Source organism: Electrophorus electricus, chromosome 10, assembly GCF_013358815.1.
Source record: "Electrophorus electricus isolate fEleEle1 chromosome 10, fEleEle1.pri, whole genome shotgun sequence".
Classification (NCBI taxonomy): Eukaryota; Metazoa; Chordata; class Actinopteri; order Gymnotiformes; family Gymnotidae; genus Electrophorus; species Electrophorus electricus.
In genome coordinates this window covers 21,045,430-21,069,341 of record NC_049544.1, presented here as the reverse complement: position 1 = coordinate 21,069,341, position 23,912 = coordinate 21,045,430, and the positions used below count along the sequence as shown (strand labels likewise).

The window sequence follows — 23,912 nt, the reverse complement described above, 5'->3', positions numbered from 1 at the left end:
TCGCACCGGCGGCACAAGCGGGGCCAGCAGACGGCCACGGCATGACCTGCTCTGGGTCTCCGCACGCCTGACTAGGCCTGCCGAAACGTCCCTTCATCAGTGGCCGTTACAGAGAGAGAGATAGAGAAAGAGAGAAAGGGAGAGACAAAGAAAGAATATCAGAGATCTCTCAGGTGCCAGGACTCTTTCACTCTTTCACACTTTGTGTGTGTGTGTGTGTGTGTGTGTGTGTGTGTGTGTGTGTGTGTGTGTGTGTGTGTGTGTGTGTGTGTGTGTGCGTGTGCGCACGGTGTCCGTCCAGATGTATCCAATATCAAGGCCCCATATGCGGTTCAGTGTGTCAGGGGTTGATGTGGTCCCTCTCCATCCAAGGGTAGAATTTAATTACACCCTCTACATTCAGACTTAAACGCCACCAACTAATAACATTTGCTAAATAATTCATCCAACCCATCTACATGGAAATAATTGCATGTGCGTGTGTGTGTGTGTGTGTGTGTGACAGAGGGGACAATACAGACGTATGGTGAGTCATTTTCCAATTCAGTGGTTCCAAGAGGCCACAGAGACAAAGGAGACAGCCAGAGAACAGAGGGGATAGCGCTTCCAGAAATACAGGATACAACTACGAGGATGTGTGTGTGTGTGTGTGTGTGTGTGTGTGTGTGTGTGTGTGTGTGTGTGTGTGTTGGGGGTGGGGGTCTCTCCCTGTCTTTGGGGTGGACATCCCGCTCCCACACTGATGAAGGGCCAAAGTCTCTGTCTTTACCACAGGCAAGCAGAGACGTGCACAAACCTTCACAGAGACAAGCCAAAGGTGTGTGTGTGTGTGCACGCACATATACATGTGTGCGCGTGTGTGTTTTCTAGCGGATTTTCCAGGCGACTCTGCTGTACTCTATTTCCCATTGGCTCTGGGATCCCCATGGCAGAAGAGAAAAGGAAAACCAGAGGAGTCATCAGGCTGCCCCAGACACGTGAGACACAAACACACACACACACACACACGCACACACACACACTCACACACACCTCTGTGATCCCAGCTGGTGGGGGAGGACTCCATACTCTTCTCCATGGTTTCTAAAACACCCAGCACTGCTCAAATTCCTCTCAGCACACTGGGACAATTCAGAGGTGTGCAACACACACTCCACTCTCCCTCCTCAGCTGTGCAACACACACTCCACTCTTCTGGGTCAGCAGGATGCTCCGAGCGGTTCCACCGGCCCAGGGATGCCGCGGGGCTTTGCGCGTCGCCATGACGACCCGCGTTTTCAGTTAAGCGCCAATCGTGAGTCACGGTCAAAATCTCCCTGGATCAGGAGCACGAATCCCACCTATGAGTCCCACACATTTTCTAAGGCCCACATTTTGGGACAACGTCCGCGCCGTATGGCAGGACGCTCTCCCGCTTTGGCCCGGGCCATTCGAGATGCACCGGGGACGCGTCTCCGACCCGCTGAAACCAATTTTGTGAGCCACGTTCGTAAGGAGAGGACATTTCTGGCCCAAGTACAAGCGCGAGCCCACTTCATCTTCACTAGCTCGGTGAGCACAGAAAGCGAACAGAGAACAGAACAGCTCCTAAAAACCTTGAGCTGTTTACAGTGGTGGTTTTTTAGAGACATACGGAGCTTTGAAATGCCCGGACTTTTAAACTGCAACAAGCCAGAGAAGGCCAAGTGGTTTTCAGTATGTGGGCTGAAGAAATTGGAGAATTAAACTGAAGTCAAACTAGCACATCTAGGGTCAAAATATGAGAGATTACGTCTTTTCTTCGAACCCGTTGAGCTGCATTATAAGAGACGCCATCAATAAGCCGTTACCGGGAAAACCACGACTCGGCGCCCTTCTGTATTCTTCAGTTACAATTAGTGTGACGGGCAGTTTGCGCGCGAGGGTGCGTGTGTGCGGGACCTGTGAGCATGCGTGCGGGACGAGCGTCCGGTTGTGCCAGCGGGACGTGAAGATAGTGAGACGACACTACGACTCACCTTTGACTGCCTCATCCACCACCTCCACGACTCGATCAATCTGCTGAACCTACACAGATAAAGCAAGGAGCAGAGGGAGAGATAGACAGAGATAGAACACAACAGAATGAGAGAGAGAGAGAGAGAGAGAATCAAATGACAGGATATCTACCCTGTACCTAGAGTATTCATAAACACGCCCCCCCACCCCCACCCCCGCGCCCACACACACTCAGCTTTTATGGATTTTCAATATCCAATCACGTGGCACTTTCACCCTGCCGCAAAACCCATCCTGCACCGAGACGGACAGGATCGAACACGCGATGACCGACACGGTCGGGGTCCGTGCGTGTGTGGGCCAGAGAGGGGTGGGTGGGGACACTTCAGACTGAGAGTATGGATAATAAACAAAGCCTGTAAAGAGACAAGTCACCCTTCCGACGCTGAGAGCCAAAGCCCTTTGGCTACTGCCGTTGCTGAGCGGGTTGCCATGTCCTTTAAAATCCCCACAAGTCAAGCTTAAATAACCAAAAGCAATTCAGATAAAGTAAGTGTGTGTCCGTGCTGTCAGGAGAGACGACGAAAACACAGGGAAGCACAACGCTGAAGACTTCCAACCGCAAAGATTTTATTGACGCAGTTTGACTGAGGATAAAGTAGAGAGTGGAGGTTTGCAGACAGACGCACAGATGCACAGCTAGGCGCTGGCTGGGTCACAACCCCCTACTCAGCGAGAGAAAGGGAGCGTTTGGGTCATCTCCGCATCTGTCAACGTCTGCGCCCCTCTGCAGTAAACAAACATGCTCCCTGGGCCCCGTGTGTAGGGGTTTAACTGGGTAAACGTGGGTCTTATACTGGGATGCTCGCTGCTTTCGGGGATGCAAACCATTCGTGGACTCGCGATGCCACCTGTGTACTGATGGTCAGGAGAGTAATCCTTCTGAAGATCCTTCGGAACATCCAGAACTTTGGTGACAAGCAGTCAAGATCCTTCTGAACATCCAGAACTTTGGTGAGGAGCAGTCAAGATCCTTCTGAACATCCAGAACTTTGGTGAGGAGCAGTCAAGATCTTTCTGGAGCCACTCTTGGCTACAGCTGAGACAGAGCACTAGAGCCTTGTCACTCATGTCCATCACGTCTGCCCTTATTGGCCGTATCATCCTTCTTTGGACCAATGGACAACATGCCATTATAAATATTTATAACTGCATGCGTACTGGTTTATGAGCATAAAGCCTCACCCATGAAGGGCCTCCTTTAAACAGCAAAGCGCCAAAAGGTGAGCGACACAACACTGCAGAAGACGCTGTTATTCTGGGAGCTCAGTCAGCAAAACAGCCACGGAGCTCAGAGACCGAGAGCTGCCTGAGCTAAAATACCCCGGGGAAGTTTGGTTGCGTTTGGGGCGGTTTGGGTACAACCTTTCAGCCGGCTCCGATTCGTGAATCTGTCCGGTCTCGGCATAGATGCCCGGCCACGGCGTGAGGGCTGAATCCACAGCCGGACATCCCTGCCGAAACACTGCACGGATGAGTAGAAAGAGTCGGGGGGTGAGAAAGAGAGAGAGAAGGGGAGAGAGAGAGAGAGAGAGAGAGAGAGACAGAGGACAAAAGAGCAAGAGAGAAATGGAGAACTGAAATATCATCCCCGGGGAACGTTTGACAGATACTCTGCCAACGTTTCATTTCTGCACAGGGACTGTACGATTGCAGAATTCGACCAATTGGCGGCAAACATGCTGTAATTGTGTTCTCTACCCCATGACTAAATAGCCGAGCAAGCTGTGCTCCCTCGTTCTTGCCCTCCCTCTCTCCTCCTGCTCCCTCACCTATGGAGACAGGGAGAGGCGCCACTCACACTTATGCCAGGCTATGTAACGCTAATCAATGGCCCCCTAACGGCACGGCTGTCTGGGTCTTCTCTGAGCAGCACGAGGTCGCTCGGAGTCGGACCACCCCTGCAGGGCCTGCCGGCTCGGCGGAACGGCCCACTGAAGCCGCAGAGCCAGCGGGGATACGTTCATCGAGCAGGATCTCTCGGAGGAGGGAATTGTGGGGGGGGGTGGGGCATAGCTGCTCTGCTCTTGGGTCAAGGAGGCTCCGCCCATAGCAGGGGGGGGGGGTTGTTTTCAAAGCACACTGACTCAACGTTAGGGTCGAGGGACCATTCAAAGTGCCGACGTGTTGTCTAGATGTAATGTAGCTGTGCTCGGCTAAGCTGGGAGGCATTTTATAACAAACAACATGGTTGCATAAAAAACATAAATAACAAAAATGAGAAAAACTATTATTTTTTTATATGTTCTCACTGCTTTCTTCCTTGAAGGTAAAGGCTGTTGCTGAGACTCACATGTCCAGGTTGTGTGTGTGTGTGTGTGTGTGTGTGTGTGTGAGAGAGAGACAGGGGGGTGGGGGGGGGGGTGTTTGGATATTCTAGGTCCGTGCTCAGGAACACATGCTCTCTGCTCCACTTTCAGTCATATATACACAAAAAGACATGAGTGGTGTGGATGCTTTTTTTGCAGGACACCACTACCACTTCTTGACCCCTGCCATACTGGGATTTAAAGTGCCTCCTTCTCTCCGCCCAGCTGGATGTAGCCAGAGGGAGACCGAGTTACTTTGGTGCGAGGGCGGTGCATGAAGGGTGCTACGCCCAAAGACTCTGGTTGGAGTCCCCCCTCTTCTTCTCTCAATCAAAGGTCAAATGGTGTTTTGAAAAAAAAAAAAGCCTCCATCAGTTTATCTAACCGGAGTGGTCGCTGTTCCCCAGGGAAGCACCACCGGCAGTCCCCGTTCGGGCTGGGTGGAGCTGTGGGGAGGAGATTACTACCCCATGCGTTGTCTCCACCTACCCTGGTGGCAGGGTGAGGGGAGATCTCGGGCAATCTCGCCCAGGAACCGTTCCGACTCGCTGTTCAGGTGTACGCGCAACAGTCTACCACGCCATGCACGGCGTAGTCGCGTGGGGAACCGACGGACGCGGCTGAGCCGCAGACCTGCGAGCAAGTGCGTGACGGCTCTTCAATCACGAGATTACATAACCCACTGATTAGGGTGAAAGAGCTCAAAAAAGCCTCCCGGGAACGTTCTCGAAAGTCAGGAAACAACCTAGGCAGAATATGCAAAGCAGAAGGCTCATTTGCATAAGGTGATGTCTCCAACGGTTAGGAAGGCGTGTCAGGGGATCGGCCAACCATCGCATCCTCGGCCTGGTGCGGGCAGAGGTTTCCTGGGCGTCTCTCGGTGAATAATCACGGAATGACGAGCCGGAAGCCCCGAGGCTCTCAGGTATTAACGGTGCCGAAGGCCTCGGTGAAAAGGCAAGCCCTGACAAAATCGCACTTTAATCTGCCGCTTTGATGTTTGTAGTTGAATAATTTTGCTCGTTTCCTACAGCATTTGCTTGTGTTTACCATGTGGATGCTCTACAGGGACAGGGCTCTTACCCCAATTATGCTCAGGCCCTTGAGGTAGTCCATTCTCGGCTGGGCCTGAGGAACGCAACCAGCCACCACCACAGTCTTGTTCTGATCTTGTGCCTTCCTGTGTGAGAGAGAGAGAGAGAGAGAGAGAGAGAGAGAGAGAGAGACAGAGGAGAGCATGGTGAGATCATGCAAGTGGGTACTCTGGAGCAGGTCTGTTGAAATGCTTTGAAGACATTCGAGTGAGAGGGAGACTTAAAAGGAAATGACACTTCACAACCAGCACTGCCTAAAGGGTGTGTCACGAAACATAAAACGCATTTCTCCCTCGGTTTTATGGCACACACACACACACACACACACACACACACACACACACACACGCAAGCACGCACAGTGCTGCATGTTACAAAAAAAAAAGGAATTATGAATAACTGCAGAAATGCCTCTGTCTCTTTCCAGAGGTTCACTCTGATCTCCTGGTTAGCGTCCGAAAGCCGCATATGCGAGACGCAGCCGGCGGCCGTTGCGGTGAACTCCAGATGAACTCCTCGAGAACCGGAGCCACGGCAGTGCAGGCAACAAATCCAGAACCGGCCCATGTCGACAGAGCAGGAGGAGCGGGTAGCCAGGACAGCGGCTCTCCTCGTGAAGCTCCAGGCCAAGCCTGGCGGGCCATCGGGGGGCTCCCAAAGAGGCGGGTTACCCCAGAGGAACCAAGTTAGAACAGGAGACGCGCCTGAAACAAAACCCTGCAGGATGGCGGAGCAGGTCCAGGATCAGTGACTGATGAGTCTGCGGTACCACGAGCCGGCTGGTCGAAACCAGAGGCCTTGCGAGAGCGACTGGAGAACCACGGTGAGAAATGTGGCGTGAGAGGCAGGACCACGTCAAGAAACGGAGTGAGAGGGAGAAACAGGGCGAGAAACGTGGAGTGAGAAGGAGAAACAGGGAGTGAGAGGGAGAAACAGGGCGAGAAACGTGGAGTGAGGTCGAGAAACAGGGAGTGAGAGGGAGAAACAGGGCGAGAAACGTGGAGTGAGAGGGAGAAACAGGGAGTGAGAGGGAGAAACAGGGCGAGAAACGTGGAGTGAGAGGGAGAACCACTCTGTAGCAGCGAAGACGTCCCTGCGAGACGACAGATGGAGAGAGACGAAGGAAACGTCGCAGAAGACTCGGGGACGACAGGGCGTCTCCGAGCTGCCCGTCCCGTTAAAGCCTGGTCCACTTTAATAAAAGGGTTCAAGAGACAAGAGAGGTTAGAACGAACCTTTCGGGGTAAAAACTGTGCTGTGGGTGGGGGCAGGTGGGTAAAAAGGCCAAACCGTCAACACAGCGAGCCAGAACAGCACCTAACAGCTCGTGTTAGAAGTGCAGCGGAAAGGAGACTTGGGCGTCGGCGCAGTCGTCCGGTTGGCTCGCTCACGGGCTTCTGCGACACACGGTCCCACGGCTGCCACGGCAATGCGGTTTCCGAGTTGCATGTGCTGCAGCGCAAGAGGCAGGATACGTCTCAGGAAATAGCTAATTAGTGACTAGCCGCTAGGAGGGAAAGTCCCAGTTTTTGGACAGAAGACGTGCAAAGAAAAGAGGCGGAGGGTTTCTAACACACTGTGAAGACAACCGTCATATCCCGCATGAGCTCAGACCGAATACGACAACATTGTGCTGTGAGGGGAAAACCAGCTTTAAGCTGTGTGATCTGCCAAACACGGCTCATCCCGGGTACGATGACCCCGACAGGCTCGTTCACCCATCACCCGCATAACCGTCTGAATTCACACGCCACTGCTGCACTTCCTGCAGACGAATTTGACGTTGATGTCTTGACTGTTTTCATCAGGCGTATTCGCTCCAGAGCACTCTGCTATATGTGTGCAAACACGTTAAAAGGGCTACGGTGTGTGTGCATGCGCACGTGTGCTAAAGTCTTCCACCTCTCTCTGGAACAACACACAAAGTTCCTTGTGCCAATCTCAGCCAGCATTAAAATATACACACACACACACACACACACACACACACACACACAGAGACAACTACTCATTTAAGCATTCAGTGACTCACTATACCACACATCATAACTCATTTTAGGACAGCGTTCCTGCAGTGTCCGGACACTGTACTGTCGTGCTGTTTCCCACACAGGGAAGTGAAGAACTACACTCAAACTCCGCCATAGTTTCCATTTCCACTCGAAAACTCCCAGACTTTCAACGGACATGTCGGACTCGGCGAGACGTGCTGGAGACGTCAGCGCTCCCCCAACGCTGCCATCCCGCATTGCTGCTGGAGCTGTACGCGAGCGTGACGAGCCCCTGGAAACGGAGCCCGGAACGACGCGAGGCGTCATGAGAAATGCATGAGGTGTCATGAGAGACGCGGGACCTTCTCTGGTCCAGACGTCAGCGAGATGCGTGCAGACAGCCTGTCCACATGCATCCGCGCCGTTTCTGTGCTAGTGATCTTCACGTCTGCAGCCCACACCAGCCAGGGCTACACACATCAGTCTCTATGCTGTACCACAGGATGGAATGACAGCAGTCAGTGTGTTGGGGGAGAGAGAGTCGCGTGATTATGTCGGCAAAGGTGATCGCCACAACCCATGGCCCATTCTGATCTCTGTGGATATGTGCTATAGCAGAGGAGTTAACAGTGTGTGCGAGCGTGTGCAGTGGACCAGTGTCACCAGTGCTCTCCGCAGGGACACCGTTTAAACGGCTCCCGCTCTGGCCCAGGACACGCCACACGCCAAAGCAACAACAAGCAAAGTTTTCCCGCCGCATGCCGCATTCTGGGACTGCACCGTGCCAGACGTGAGCCGGGTGCGGATTGATGCGCAGGAGCCATCTGCTTTCCTTAATGGCTCGCCAGTCAAAACGCGGATGTTCTGACACCGCGAGAGTCTGGCACGCGGTCACGGCCCACAACAACCACAGGTCGAAAGGTGATAGTGGTATCTTAAAAGAAACGTTAGCCCAAAAGACCACCGCAGCTTGTAAAAAGAAACAAAACGAGGGTCTGGCAGATAACGGCAGCTAACTCGACTAACCGCGACTAACACCAGGTTCCTGACGTGCTTAGTCAAGCTATCGCTTTTAGAATCGATATTACTAATATTAGTACAAAGTGTGTTTGCGGCACAACTCTAATAAACCCAGGATAAAGGATTTAAGGCCTTCGGAAGTTCTTGCATGTAAGCCGCGTTGTAACAAGGAGCGAGCGGAAGATGAAATGGCGGGAACGTTAGCAGTGATAAACCTGCCAGGCAGCGCTATCGTTCTGATCTGTGTCCCTGTGGAAACAGCTCAGCGCTCCTGTTGACACAAAGCTGATTGCTGTACAGGGGCGAGAGAATCGTCTCCAGGTTCCATCGCTGAATGTAAACGCATGGTTATGGGTAGTGGTGTGGAATAATTCTGTGCAGAAGTAAAATGACAGGCCCCCGGTCCTCCTTGCAGGCTGCTATACAACTTTACCCTGACCTCACCTTACATCCGTTAGCTCTCTGTACGTGGGCCAGCAGGCGAGACGTGGACGAGCGACGGAGCAGCCAAGGCTGAGATGAGGTCAGTGGGGAAGGAAGCAATCAATCAACCAATCAGGACAGACGGATCGATGAATAAATAACATACTTGACTGATCCCCGGCAACTGCATTGTCGCAACCCACAATGGATCCAACAAGTCTCCGGGCAGTAGACAGAGACATAAGAAGTGATCATTAGATGGCAGGCGTTATGAAGTGCTTATGAAGCATTACGATTGCAGAATATCAAGTGGTTATGTAGCGTCTGGGCGGAGACCAACAGCTACTACGGGGCCGAGCCTCTTGTGCAGGGGAACTGTCGTGGCACGCTCGCTTCTGTGCACCATCGTCGCTGTGTTCTTTCGCCGTTTGCTTGCCACTTCCCGGGAGGACGGATAAGAGATCGTGGGAGGAACGGGGCACCTGTGCGCCGATGCAGGTGAGGTGCCCAGCGAAACATGTCTGCGGTGCAAGACGCGTCATCTGCTGCGTCACAGGTAGTCATTGCTAAGGCAGGACACAAATCACATTACAGTAGCTTAACTTTTCAAGAGTTGCCCCCCACCCCGGCATTCAATATTACCCTATTCTCTGCACCCTCCCCGGTATTCAATATTACCCCATCAAGCTCCTGCCAGCCCTGGGCGGTACCCGACGGTGGTCCATTTCAGGTTAATGATGCATACCAAATAACCTGATAACACCTTAGCTCAGTGGAAAAGGACAGAAGGAGCCACGGCTGCAGGCTGTCACACAGAACTGTCCTTCAGGTTAAACGTATCGACTTGCTTCATTTCCTGGAGCTCAGACCTGCTCTAAACATACAGGAAAATTTGTTTTCTACCCGTACCGAAGGCTGAACTTCTGTCTGACTGCATTGACGTTTCAATTATTTCAACCCCAGCGACACAATTTCCACTACGGAATTATTTATCATTTTGTGTTTATACGCCGAGATGTCGATGACAGTATTGGTGAAGGCGGTTAGCTCAGAATACCTAGACATGGCCTTGAGCAAACGCGGGCGCGTGCGTGCGCTCTCTCATCTTAGAGGACTTCACAAAGGTTGGCCGAAACATTAAGGCTGGCACACGTAGAATAAAAACACGTGCGGCGGAGTTTTACCACTTCACGCGTCGGCGCGCTCGGCTGCTTTTAACCTCGCTTGCGGACGGATGAAAGGCTCAGAGCTTGCAAAAGCTACGCCGCTCCCTGCCAACGTCGCGCACTTCGCATTCTCACTCCGTGCGGGTCTCGAGCGCGGACTAACGTGGACAATCGGCATCAGGGAGCTCGTTCAAAATCTGCAATTTCCTACATGGTGAGTACGAATAAAAGGTCAGATATCAAAAAATAAAAAATAAAAAAGGCTCAAACGACTTTAGAAGCTGTTTTGTTTTTTTTTCACATTCACTCTACCGGAGGCAAGTCTGAAAGGGCAAAAAAACCCAAAAAACCCACTATATTACTCTGATACTAGAATCAAACGCGCCTCCCCTCCTAGGCCGACTTAGCCCGTAAGGTGTTCCTAGAGTATCTCTGGCTGGTTGGAGCTCAGGACTGAGAAGGAGCAGAGGAAGCCACGATGCGCTCAGGAGCAGACTCCTTCACCTCTGCTTAGTTATTCGTCATGGCGATGACCTCCACGCACAGGGGTGCATGAATGATGCATTAGGACAGACGCATTCTCTGCTCCACCCTACACCACCCTCGGCTGGGACAGGCACGGACAGCCCCCTTCTCCCCAAGATAACAGGACGCTAACACAATAAACATGCAAATGAGCTTTATTAAAAAGACATCAGGACTTGGGAGAAACGGGCCCAGCACTGGGAGCGCAGTCCTGTTTAATTGTGGGTAATAAATGCGAACGTGGGAAATGTCACGTCAGAGGAAAGGGCGTCCCCCCCCCCCGTTTGGCTGCTCCCTGGTAGATTCATTTAAGGCTAATAACCGACAGCTGATAAGCGAGTGCACATGAAACTGAACAACGGGCACCGTGATTGGTCATGTCTGTGACGGAGATGATGGATGAACCGGCCAGTGAGTTCTGATTTCCCGTCAGTGGGCGTTGAGTGTACCGGGAGACGTAGTTACATAAATATCACATGCACAGCGCGAGTCTCTTTATTTTTAGGATTGCTGCTCAAACTGATTTTTTCTTTTATTACATTCAAGTATTTTCCCAACGAGCCCTGATACCAGGTCCGGTTCTGAGTGTTTTTTTTGTTTTGTTTTGTTTTTTTTAATATATACAATATATAAAATAATACATCTTTGCCAGCTAAAAACACTTCACAAATGATCAACTTTGTCCAAAAATTAGAAGCACAATGAAAATAAAAATACTTTAGTGTTGTCCCTGGAGGCCGTGCGAATGGGACATCTGTGATGCGGCTGGCACATAGATTCAACCTCAGAGTGGAGAACAGGGGACACAGTGGCGAGTGTGTGCACGTGTGTGTGTGTAGAAACTTTAATGTTTTCAGAGGCAGAGGGGTGGCGACACACATCTGCCGAGTGCAGGCAAAGCGTCCTTTGGAGACAATGCGCACCAGCCGGGACCTGGCTGGGCTACTGATTTCGCTAAGCGATACCCCCGTTGCACCCAGTGGCTCGACCTCGTGCCTCAGGCTAATAGGAAGGCCCAGGAGCCCCCGGCTCAAAGATGAGATGGACCGCGTAGATGCGGTCTGTCCTGCTGGAAAGCCAAGGAGTCTGCGCTTTTAGAAGCCAACACAAAGAGACTTTGAGGGGAGCGTGTGTGTGTGTGTGTGTGTGTGTGTGTGTGTGTGTGTGTGTGTGCGTGTGTGTGTGTGTGTTTAGGTGTTTGAAGACCTTGAAGCCTAGGACGGTCCCCGTGGACAGTACTTTACATTTGACAGAACTTGGTTAGGATGAGAAGTTCTCAGCAAGGAGCCTCTATTCCAGTGTCCAGAAGACAGACCGTAGGGGGCTTTAAGGCCAGTGTCCAAGGTCTGAGGGGCTTCTCTGGAGATCTGCAAAGCCACTTGAGAAGCCCATTGTATCTCTTAGTCAGGGACCTTTTAGAACAGTCACACTTTCTGAACGCTCAAAAAAACATTCTCAGTAGTGCCAGTAGTTCTTGTTACGGTGTAGAAGGGTGCAGGGTGATGGAGTCTACAGAGTGGTGGTGGTGGTGGAGCAGGTGATGGAGTCTACAGCGTGGTGGTGGTGGAGCAGGTGATGGAGTCTACAGAGTGGTGTTGGTGGTGGAGCAGGTGATGGAGTCTACAGAGTGGTGGTGGTGATGGTGGAGCAGGGTGATGGTGTCTACAGTGGTGGTGCTGGTGGAGGAGGTGATGGTGTCTACAAAGTGGTGGGGGTGGAGCAGGTGATGGAGTCTACAGTGTGGTGGTGGTGGTGGTGGAGGTTATGGTGTCTACAGAGTGGTGGTGGTGGAGCAGGTGATGGTGTCTACAGAGTGGTGGTGGTGGAGCAGGTGATGGAGTCTACAGAGTGGTGGTGGTGGAGCAGGGGATGGTGTCTACAGAGTGGTGGTGGTGGAGCAGGTGATGGAGTCTACAGAGTGGTGGTGGTGGTGGAGCAGGGTGATGGAGTCTACAGAGTGGTGGTGGAGCAGGGGATGGCGTCTACAGAGTGGTGGTAGTGGTGGAGCAGGAGTTTTTACTGCCTCATAATGTAAAGTATCCTCAGGCCTCCCACAAGGGGCAGTAGAGAGGAGAACCCCCCCACCACCACCCCCCACCACCACCACAACAAAACAAAAAACCCAACATGGCTCAACACTAAAAAGTCCTTCACCCTCCACCCCCTCCCCAGTCATTACCTCAGCTTCCATTTCCTATGAAATAATGCAGCAGGGCTCAGCGCGAGGGCCGTTCTTTTCCTTTTCAGAGGATCCTTATTTATTCCAGACAGCATTCTTATTGGGGGGGAAAAAGTCCAAAAGCTCACGCGATGCCAGCTGCCTAATTAAATCGCTATTCAGCAGCGCTCCCTGAAAAATTAATTATTGGAATGAAAAACTGCTATTTTTTTCCTTTCCTCGGGAAAAATACAAATAAGGGCGGGGGGGGGGGGGGGGTGCTAGCAATTAAACAGAAGGTTCAAGGCAAGGTTCATTACATTAAGCTGGGGGGGTGGTGTAGAAGATTTTAATAAAACAGACCCCGCTAGCCGCACTTGTTAGCAGCGCGGCGTGGTCCCCCCCCCTCCCCCCTCCCACCCTGGGCCGGATGAAAAGCGCTCGGCACGGCCTTTGTTCTCGAACGTCCCCCCATTCCGTTCGTTCTGGCTCCGAGCGGCCCCCCTCTCGTTACAAGCTGGAGTGGCGTAGTGAGAGAGAGAGTCAGACACAAAGACCCCGTCTTTAAAAACACGGATTCCTGCTTCTCTGCCTCGTTCATCTTTCCGCGCGGCGCTGCAAGATCCCTGCCTAAAGGGGCATGGAGAAAAGAGAGGAAAACCCTGCACGTCTAACCACATTTAATAAGCGCTTTGATAATTTATAGCAGGATGGTGTGTGTGACGGCCAACGCTTGGACAACGCCACAGCGATGGGTGAATGCTTCGGGGTGTGTGTGTGTGTGTGTGTGTGTGTGTGGCGCAGTAGCCCTGTGCGCCAAGATCTTGTCTTGGCACATTGGGGGGAGGGGAACCATTGCTCGGTTCCCACATATCCGCCATGTGCACCGACGGGGTAGTGTAAAGGAGCAATTCCAAGGTGACAGGGGCATCGGGCGTGGGGTGGGGGGGGTACCTGCACGAGGACACCCGAGTCCTTCCCACTCAGGGATGCTGATTGGTCGTCCTCCTCTCTGGGCTGACCTTGCAGGGCCAACTGTGCCGTTTAACACCATGCCTCCTCCCCAGCAGCAGGGGGCAGCGGCGAGACCCGCCCAGAGCAAAACGAGGCACTCCTGCGTATTAAGGCCTCAACAGGCTCTCACGTGCATGCACACAACCCCCCCCCCCCCCCCCCCAAATGAGTCTCATTGCCTTCTCCACTTTTATACAAGCGGGAAATAAAAACAGCGCGGCCATCGCAGGTGCGCGGCTCAAACGCGGCCGAGGAGCATGGAGGCCGACGAGGTGCGGCGAGGTTGTCAGCAGCGATCCTCGTTAGGAAGTCATGGACAAGCCCCAGAGGGGTGGGAGCAGGAGCAGAGGAGGATGGGGGATGAGGAGAAGCAAGGGAACGAGACAATGAGAGAGAGAGAGAGAGAGAGAGAGAGAGAGAGAAAAGAAACAGAAACAAAAGTGTGAATAAGAGGGCAGGGCTGAAGGGGGAGTGGCTGGCTTTAGACTCAGAGCTGCAGTGCAGCATTTACTGTAAACAACCACGTCCCTGATGAGAGGAGGCCACACACACACACACACACACCCACACACCCCCACACACCCACACACACACCCACACACACACACACACACACACACACACACACACACACACACACACACACACACACACCCACTCCTGGATGTTTTGCATTCAAGCGCAAACCAGAGCCAGCAACGCGCTCAGGCAGTTCCCCACCCTAACCCAACCCTAACCATAACCCTAACTCTAACCATAACCCTAACCCCAACCCTAACCCAACTCTAACCATAATGCTAGCCCTAACCATAACCATAATGTTAACTCTAATCCTAACCTTAACCCCAAGCCTAACTCTAACCATAATTCCAACTCTAACCCCAACCCCAACCTGCAGCCCTTCACCTTTAAACTCTCCACTGCTCAGGCATTACAGAACTTCCTCACTGCAGTCAAGGAGAACCTGGCCTGGTACTCCACGGCCCACATCGGTAAAGCAGAACTAGAGGAGATCAAACTGCAGAAAGTGAGGGTTGCGCTCTACTACATGGTGGCATCATTACGGAGAGGCTGCGAAGACATACACAAGCCGAAACAAGGTAAACAGCGAAGACGGACAGACAGAAAGAGGGAAAGAGAGAGAGAGAGAGAAAGGGGAGGGTGAGGTGGAGATGGAGAGGAAGAGAGAGCGACGGAGGGGAAGAGACACAACGTGGACTAATTGCCAGCCCCATTAGATCCTGATCTGCTGGTGTTTGATAAGTGTGTGTGTGTGTGGGCGGATCAGGCAGCACTCTGGTGGCCGTGCTGTGCTGGAAGGGAGACACTTTGTAATTAGACGCATTAAAGCAGTTCTAAACGAGGCCCGGTCAGCCAGCACGGATGCTCCCTGTTACAGAGGCCGTTGTTTTCCCAGAGTACCGCAGGATACGCGAGTCTTTCGCCCACCTCGGTTCAACTATAGTCCCTCGTCAAGTCTGGACTGAGTCGTGTGGAAAGGGCTCACTTCCAAAAAAAAAGAAAAAAAGATAAATAATTTAATAAAATACCGAAGAGGAAAATAGTGCAAAAATCAAAACAATTTTTTTTTGCCATTTTATACACTTCCCACGATGATTAGGTTAAAAACATTTTCAATAATTCAGGGTGACTCTTTTCAAGCTCCCACTGCCTGAAAAACAACACGTTTTTCTACAGACTCCAAAACTATCAAAGCTATTTGGAAACCTCTTGAGCATTTAACGCTGACCTTCTGGGGCGAGCCGAACCAAGTCCACCGGTACGCTCAATAAACAATCGGAGCAGCCACGTGATCCAGGCCTTTTCATCACGGACAGGGAAAGGGACCGGCGTGTAAACAAACAATGACACCATCGGAGCAGGAAGAATGCTCGGAACGCTACCGTGTCTCAGATCTCGGGTTCGTCTCCCTGGGTCTCACTAAGAAGCCTTTAGTGACCGCTCCACAGGAAGGGAGAGGAAAAGGTTAAACGTAACACACGCACACGCACCTGTGGGACAGGTGTCTGGCTTAGCCAAATTGCAGAGATTTGGGTCAAATGTGGAATAAGTGCACATTTCTGTAAGAGTTCATTTCTTCATATAAATGTGGAAATGCGTTCTGGTCTTAGGAGCGGTACCGTAATGGCTGTAGGTAATGTTCTGAGCTAAATTAAATCCTTCTCCCATTACCAAAGACTTGAAGGCTTTGAGACTCGAACAGTGAATTCAGTGTGATAAACCATAGGGCGACACGCCGGGGTAATACGTGGGCCGAGGTAATATTTCAATCACTCGGCGCTATGAAATAAATTAAAAGTTACCTGAGCTGTATAATAACAATAATAAGGAGTGACGCCACCCCGGTGGTCACAGCAAGCAGAACAAGGCCTGCCACAAGCCACACTCTGACCGGTGGTGTGCGCTGTATGAAGCACACACACAGACACACACAGATACACTTCTAGCCTTTATTCAAGAATAGCAACACCACTGGCTCCTTTTGCCTTCTGCTTTCCTTTCTATCCGATGGGACATGTCCTGTCCCTAGAGATGAGACATTGGTGTGGGGACAAACCTCCCCCGAGTGTTCTGGACGAGAGTGAGCAGGAGTTTTTGCAGCTGCTCCCGGAGAGAGCTGGCCTCTTAAGGACGGCTTGTACAAACAACAGTTACTTCTCAAAAGATCGATCACACACACTTCTACGCCGAACGGACCAAAGCTGGCTTCCGTTACACACACTAGATCGGTAACCGACGGACGGGACGTCACGTGGCGCACGAAGCCAGCTGGTCCGACTTGGGTTCGCCTTGAGAATATTCTCCTTTTGCACTCCGCAACGCAGATTAACAGCGACGTCTGCGTCTGAATGAAGAGCAGAGATTCTGTGAGTTGGGAGCCTTGGTTCGGAGGCGCTTCAACACTCGAAAACCTCAAAGCCCGCTGGAATCGAAACGGGAAAGACAACCGTCAAGGCCCGCAGCCTTTCAGAGAGCGGTGACAAACTTCGGAACTCAATTTCGTTCTGGCTTCTCCACATAAAAGCAGCCAGGCGCCTTTGTGCCCTCTGGGAATTTCATAGCTCCAGGGATCCAAAGGGGGGGGGAGAAATCAATTCTAAACACCTTGAAGATTTTCTTCAATGCAGCGTTAAATTGTCCAGAGATACAAGGCCTTCGCTGGGCTGCAGTCAATGGATGCCATCAAGGTGGACTTCAGTCATCAGGGTCTCGACTATCGCTGGGCAAAATCGCCCCATTCAGCTAACCGAAGTCATTTCAAACGCCCTTCTCCTGATTAAGATCTCAGAGAGGAGAAAGGCTGCAGTGGGCACGCCAAACTACGCCAGCCCTCAGGTCCAGATGAGTGACACAGAGAGTCCGGGGTGTGTGTGATGGGGAGGGGCAAACCGGGTCTGAAGCAAACAAAGAGGCACGGGGCTGGCAGCACGGTCCGGCCCGCAGGTCAACGTCGGAGTGCGTCAGGGCCGGGCCCCTCCACGCCACGGCTGCGATAACGCAGCATTGGCGCTCCCGGTGGCCTGCAGGGGGAATGACGGCGGGCCGGGAACGTGGCATGGTGCGGTGTGCCAGACACTCCGCCTCGCCTCTGCCGGGAATCGCATGGAGCTTTCCGGAAGAGAAGCGAATATTCGTCTAGGGGGGCGGACTATAAACACACTAAAAGCGTTCTCCTTGCCACCTCCGACCACGCCGGGCAGGTCTCGTTGCCAGGCTGCCGGCGCTTAAACATGCCACCTCAGTGCCAGAGGAGCTCCTGGCCTGCGGAGATCCGCTCCGTTTTTGGCAGCGTGTGGCGGAGCTCGCCTCCTCTCCGTGCGACCACGAGCTGGCTCCGCTTCACTCCGAAAGGGCCAGACTGGGGATAGCGGGCGAGTCCGTGCACGCGAGGGAGCCACAGCGGGACACAGGGCCAGTGGCGCCGGGGGAGCTGCCTGAGCTCGGAGAGTAAACACCCAGAATGCAGCAGGTGGCCGACGGCTGGCTGCTCTTCTCGTAGGTCTGATAACACTGCAACGAGCTGGCAAAGGTTCCCGAGGCAACGCAGGTGGCCCATTTTATCTGGAACAATTGTTAGCATTAAACATACATGCAGTTTTTTATATATTTTTATTATATTTGTATATATATATTTGTATATATATATATATATATATATATATATAGCCCCAGTAAAGTATACTGTAGTAATTATAGTAATTATTCTTTAGTGAGTAACTATTCTTTATCTGCAAGATAAAAGCCATTGCTTTTCTATGGTAACTTTTCTCTTTTACCACATAAACAATACCTTTTCCACATGCTAGTGTTCAGAGTTTCCCCGTATCAGTTGCCAGTGAACCCTGTGCATCCAACCCAAGCTGTTTAAGAGTCTTTTAATGCCTGCAGACATGCTAATAGCTAATACTGATCACACCGCCGTGTGCATAAATCAAAGGGCACTAAATCTTTGGGTGGTTTAATCACACAGGCACAGAGACGCGCGCTCGCACAGAGAGAGAGAGAGAGAGAGAGAGAGAGAGACTATAGTCAGATTCTGGAAGTAAACATTAGGAGAGAGAGACTATAGTCAGATTCTGGAAGTAAACATTAGGAGAGAGAGACTATAGTCAGATTCTGGAAGTAAACATTAGGAGAGAGAGACTATAGTCAGATTCTGGAAGTAAACATTAGGAGAGAGGTAATGGCTGTAAACTATACGATGGGTTGTGCAATTCCAGCAAGTAAAATAAAAGGACAGACAGACAAACAGGTAAAAAGAAGCATCAGGTGCTTTTCCAACAAATGAAGGACCTTTTTAAATGTGCCACAGACTAGAAAACTGTCCTGGCACAGTTAGCTTGGCTTAGCTGAATAAGGATAGTTCGGGACACGGAACTGACATACCGTGATCCCTCAGTTGTCACTTCCTTCAAATGCAAATCCCTCTAAAACAGGGAGGGAAAACGAATTAGTTACAAAACAGTATTTCTGCCCCTAAAAAGGCGTGTTTCTGAAGAGAGGGGTAGTTCCAAGTTTTCGAGCCTCAAACGCAACCTGTAAGTAGCCAGATGTGCTACCTGACCTTGTTTTTTCAGTTGCTCTTACACTGAAAGATACAGTTTTGTATCCAACAAGTTTAAATGAATTTCTGTTGTTGTCAAGATTGAAAGCCAGTAGTTAGCATAGCTAACTTTAGGTAACAGCATAGCTACGCTAACTAAATATGACCTAGTATGATATTTACATGGAGGAATTAATTTTTCTTGCCATGTCCCATTCAAATAAATAGCATGTGTTGTCATATTAACATACAATATAAGATGTATTTGTTGACCCCTTGGTCAGGTAAATATTTAACTTACAGTAAATCAAGATACAGCTCAGCAGCTTGCTAGCTAATTTGTTTGCTTGGCAATATCCACTTTCTTACTAGTTTGCTCCTTTTTGCTTCACCAGCATTGAAGCGGAAACAACCGTCATTTGCAAAAACGTCCAGTTAGACTGTTAATCAGTTCTGCTTGCGAACTAAAAGACCTTTCAGCGCAGGCACAGACATATATGGTCGGACGGCCAAACGCTCCATCCATCCGTTACTCCAGTTACCTAGCGATCGGTCTTCAGCCGTTCATTTCACATGAGCCATCACGGTGCCTGGCCATAAACCAGCCAATCAGAGCAGAGCTCATCAATTATTCATGAGCCCACAAAAAAAAAAGATTGCTTAAATATAAATAAATACACAAAAAGCCGGCTTATTTCATTATAGGGCCGAATCATGGGGTTGTAAATGGGGTGTGTAAAACCGCATCTGGGCATTTTCACCACGACCACAGTCACAAAGCTTCTATATAGACACGAGAGAGCAATATAAAAACACTGAATAAATGCAGTAAAGGGCACCTTTAAACAAATACTATGAATTTCTGATTTAATGACGCTGAGAGCAGATTGGTGGATCTGGATGGCAGGGGAAGCTTCACAATTCCATTCATTTTTTTTGGCCCTCTACAGCTCCGGGCCCCGCTGCACCGGAAAGAAAAACGTTGCTCACGCAACTCCCAGTTCTACTTCACAGGGAGAGACAGCCGAGATCGCAATATCCGCTCTAAATAGAGGCCTGTACGTGCAGATCCATGGTTTCAGATTATTAACCATTTGGTCTGCATGCATCCAAGTCAAAAGATCATCAGAGAAGCTCTAATGAGATACGAGAGAGAATGGGACGAATTGCATGTTGGACGAAGTTTCGGGTCCGATACCGACACACAGATCTGGCAGGCAGAGTGGACTAGCGAGGGACACCACTGCTGATTAGACACTGGCTCCAACCGAGGACCCAGACCATCCCAGTCCATCCCAGTAAGCCTCCAGCAGTGAACACTACGGCCAGAACCAGGCAGATGTTACAGATGGAACGATACAGGCCACGTCGTGTCAAAGGTCATAGCTGGCAGAGGCTGCACTCCTACTGTGATGCATGAAAGCAAATGGTTTTAACCTTCCTGGGTGTCGGTTGTATAAATGGAATAACCTCACGTGTGCGTGCACGCGTGTGAGAGAGAGCTCCCTAACAAGTTCTGAGGGGCTATCTCTTTAAGACAGCGACTCTGGCAAGCTTGAGTGCCCAGGCTTCAGAAGTGAAGAGAAACTTTACAAGGCTGAGAAGACAGCAAGACAATGGAAGCAGGAGAGAGAGACAGAGAGAAAGAAAGGAAGCTAGATAAAAAGGAAGAGGATGAGTTGTTTCAGGCTGTGATCAGCAACATTTCGGCCCGAGCGAGCGTGTGGCGGCTAATTAGCGCCGGCAGCCCAAGAGCTCACCTGGACCAGCACCGGGACGCACAGACGTACACGATCGGAGCCCGGCAGGCCACCGGGGTCCCTTCGGCGCCTTTGGGCTGCACTCGGCTCTCGTGAGCCGGGCATGCACGACCCTGGTTGCTTCGATCACAGCCGTGCGCAGGGAGGAAAGACGATGGCTTGTCCTGTAATTATAGCACACGCTACAGCTGCTCCGCCCGGGCACGCGTGCTCGTGCACAGACTGGTGAACAGACACCAGTGCGCCGGAGGCCAAAGGAGGTGCTTGGGTAGCCTCCTGGCTCCGCCTGCATAGAGCTTGTGAGCGAATGGGTCGACGAGTCAGCACAAGAATTTTCGATCCGATTCGTCGTCGTGCGGCAGTCGACCCGCTCTTCGGGCGAGGTGGCAGACGGTGATCACACCTTCGGCGTCGTGGCGCGCCGGGGCAGAGCTGTAGCACTTGCGTCTGCCTTTTCTTCTGTCTCTGTGTTTGACGAACACGGCAGCCGTAGTGCGGCGCCTCCACAAAAATCCACCGAAGAAGCGGTAATAAGGGAGAAGACGGAACAAATTCGGTTTGCAATGTGAACACATGAAACTCAAAATAGTGACTAAAACACCACAGTCTCCCCAGATGAGAGTTTTGGGATGGAGTTCAGAGCTTTCTCCACAACAACAAGGACATCGTTGTATACAGACGCACACAGGAGCCGGAGGCCCGACGGCTGGAAGCGCTGCCGCGTCTGCTGCGTGACAGACACTCAGAGGTTTACAAACAAAGAGCCTCTATTCTGCCTCTCACGTGGCGCCATGGTTATCTGCCCTTCCAGAGGCCAGACAGCCCCGAGGACACACGACTCCGACGTCAGCGGAGTGAAGCCGGGGTGCTGGTCTAAGTACAAGAGGAAAGTTAAACACCTTCACAGTGTGTGTTTGGATCCAGGTGAATGAGCACTACAGGTTCAGTGTTCACACACCCACACACGCACTCTCTGCTCTAGATGCCATCCCGTCAGGTCAGATAAGACGCCACATGTCCCTGGTCATTCCTGACCTGTTTTGTCTCTCTTCATCTCCAGCTTGTTCCTCCCAATTCGTCTCCACTGTTCTCCCGACATCGCTCCCTCAAAAAACATCCGAAACAGCCCCGTCAACACCAGTGGGGCCTGGGGGAGTGGGTGTTTGTACGGAACACGGTTCAGGAATGACCGCCCGACACCATCACTTAAATGCATACGGTACTGCATGCCATTAAGCTACATGAAACTGGAGTGGATCGAAGACTATTAGAGCATCCTTTATGAAGCCTCTATGAAGCTATGGCCCATGCACTTCAATGACCGACAGAAGAGGATGTGGTAGCCCTGTGGTTAGTGCACTTGACTAACAATTGGAAGGTTGCTAGTTCAAAACCCAGCACTGCCAAGTTGCCACTGTTGTGCCCCTGAGCAAGGCCCTTAACCCTGAATTGCTCAAGTTGTACTCAATCATAATTGTAAGACACTTTGGATAAAAGTGTCAGCTAAATGCCGTAAATGTAATGAAAGAGGACTCTCTCCCAGTTTGTTTTTCTGTCTGCACACTAATTCTCCTAGATTTAGCCATTTTGTTTGGGAAAAGGTGTTAAGAGGCAGGAAAGAATGAGCTTAAGTGTATAGCACCCCAGGAAGCTGACATCACCGAAGATCAAATCATTATCGTTACTGCACTGACCGCCAAACACGGCCAGGCTGCAGGGACTCGCTAACCACCGCAGATGTGACTCCTCTTCCAGGGGTCACAAATGGGCCCTGACCCTGCCTCCAGCGGAACGCTAGGAGCTAATTAGTGCCGGTTACTGGTCGGACGAGGGCGGAACGAGGCTGCCCTCACTAATAGCCGTTAACTTCCGTGAAGCCGGGGGGCCAAGGCTGGCATTGATTCCCCCTCCTGATGCCACTGCGGGCCGAGAGGAGGGGAAAAAGAACGAAACAAGGCCGGAGAAACCCTTCCCACCACGGCACGCCACCGCCCCACGGTGTGGAGAGCGTGCGACGGGCGGATCAAACCCCGCGACGCGAAGGAGCGCCCGTCCACGCGCTAACCACACCCCCCAGTCATGTCAGGCGGGGGCAGCGATTGGACGGATCGCCCTCGCTTCTCCTCTCCTCTCCTCTCCTCTCCTCGCTCCTTCGCCCCCCGGCACGCTCCGCCAGTCCTCTCCCTCTCGTGTTTTGGCTCGGCCTCGCCATCCCGTCATCCCCACGGCCTCGCCGACATTCCGCCCAGCCCAGTTATGCTAATGCAGGAGAGACGATCACAGCCTCCCCCTCCGCTGCGGGGACACGCGGAAATTTGGGGGGAACAGCCCGAAGTTGACCAAAAATAAACAACTCGCAGCCGAGTCTGGAAAACGCTTCCGTTAATAACAGCTGCCTCCAACTATGATTATCTTACTTGAAAGAACAAAAATACTGTACTATTTAAACAATTATACAAAATAAGCAAAAAGACCAAACGAAATACAGTAATTATGGCCTTTAATTAGCGCAGTTAAAAACTTCTGTTTCTACTTTAATACAGTCACATGACTCCACGTGTCTCACGCCAAGCAAACTTGCTGCCCCAGACGCTCCATCACTCGTTCAGCAGCTGTTAAAACTTTACTTCTTCATCCTCTTTCTTTTCTCCAGTCAGATCGCACATCCTCTCCAAAGTCGCCTGTCCACGCAACCGCAGTCGGGGGCGGCGGCACAGCGGGGTGGGCAAGCCCCCCCCCCCATCCTGCTGTGTTGAGCTCGCACCGAGGAAGGCCACCAGACAGCGGCAGCGTCACACAACGCAGCAAGAGACAGCGAGTCACTCCAAAAGCAAACAAAAACAAACAAGTAAACAAACGAAAAACAGATTTGCAGGACCCAAAGGCGTCAGCCGAAATGACCCCAACGAGGGTGTGGAAATCTGGGTCGTTGAAAGGCTTTCTGTGAGCGGTCAGCGTTTCAAGATGAAAGTCATATGCCGTGACAGGGCTTAAAGTAGAGTGTGTGTGTGTGCACTGAGTAGAGTGTGTGTGTGCACTGCAATCCTGATATATATTGATTATTTCAACCTGTGGCATAGAGGACTAATGAAAGAGAATGAAAGACCCACAAAAAAGAGAGAAAGAGAGAGCGAGAGAGAGAGAGAGAGCACGAGATCCACCCACCAAATGGCAGAATGCAAGTCCCACTGCATGGTCTTCCTCATTAATAACTGCGGCCCTCATTATTAACTTCTATTCCCTGCAAATTCAATTAGACCTCATCCAGAGATCAGCCCAGAGGACAACACACTCCACAGTCCGTGCTCCACACACACACACACACACACACAGAGAGACAACTGGGCATC

At 51.5% G+C, this 23,912-nt stretch overlaps 1 protein-coding gene across 3 annotated transcripts in view; it reads right to left on the bottom strand.

The window, feature by feature from the left end:
- Positions 1–23,912, bottom strand: part of cdkal1 (CDK5 regulatory subunit associated protein 1-like 1) — a 208,665-nt gene that overhangs the window by 139,793 nt on the left and 44,960 nt on the right. For all 3 annotated transcript variants that reach the window (XM_035530936.1, XM_035530937.1, XM_035530938.1), the window contains exons 5-6: positions 5,430–5,526; positions 1,998–2,046 (exon numbers count right to left, since the gene is read on the bottom strand). In XM_035530936.1, the coding sequence (XP_035386829.1) occupies positions 1,998–2,046; positions 5,430–5,526 (146 nt within the window). The remainder of the gene's footprint in view (positions 1–1,997; positions 2,047–5,429; positions 5,527–23,912) is intronic.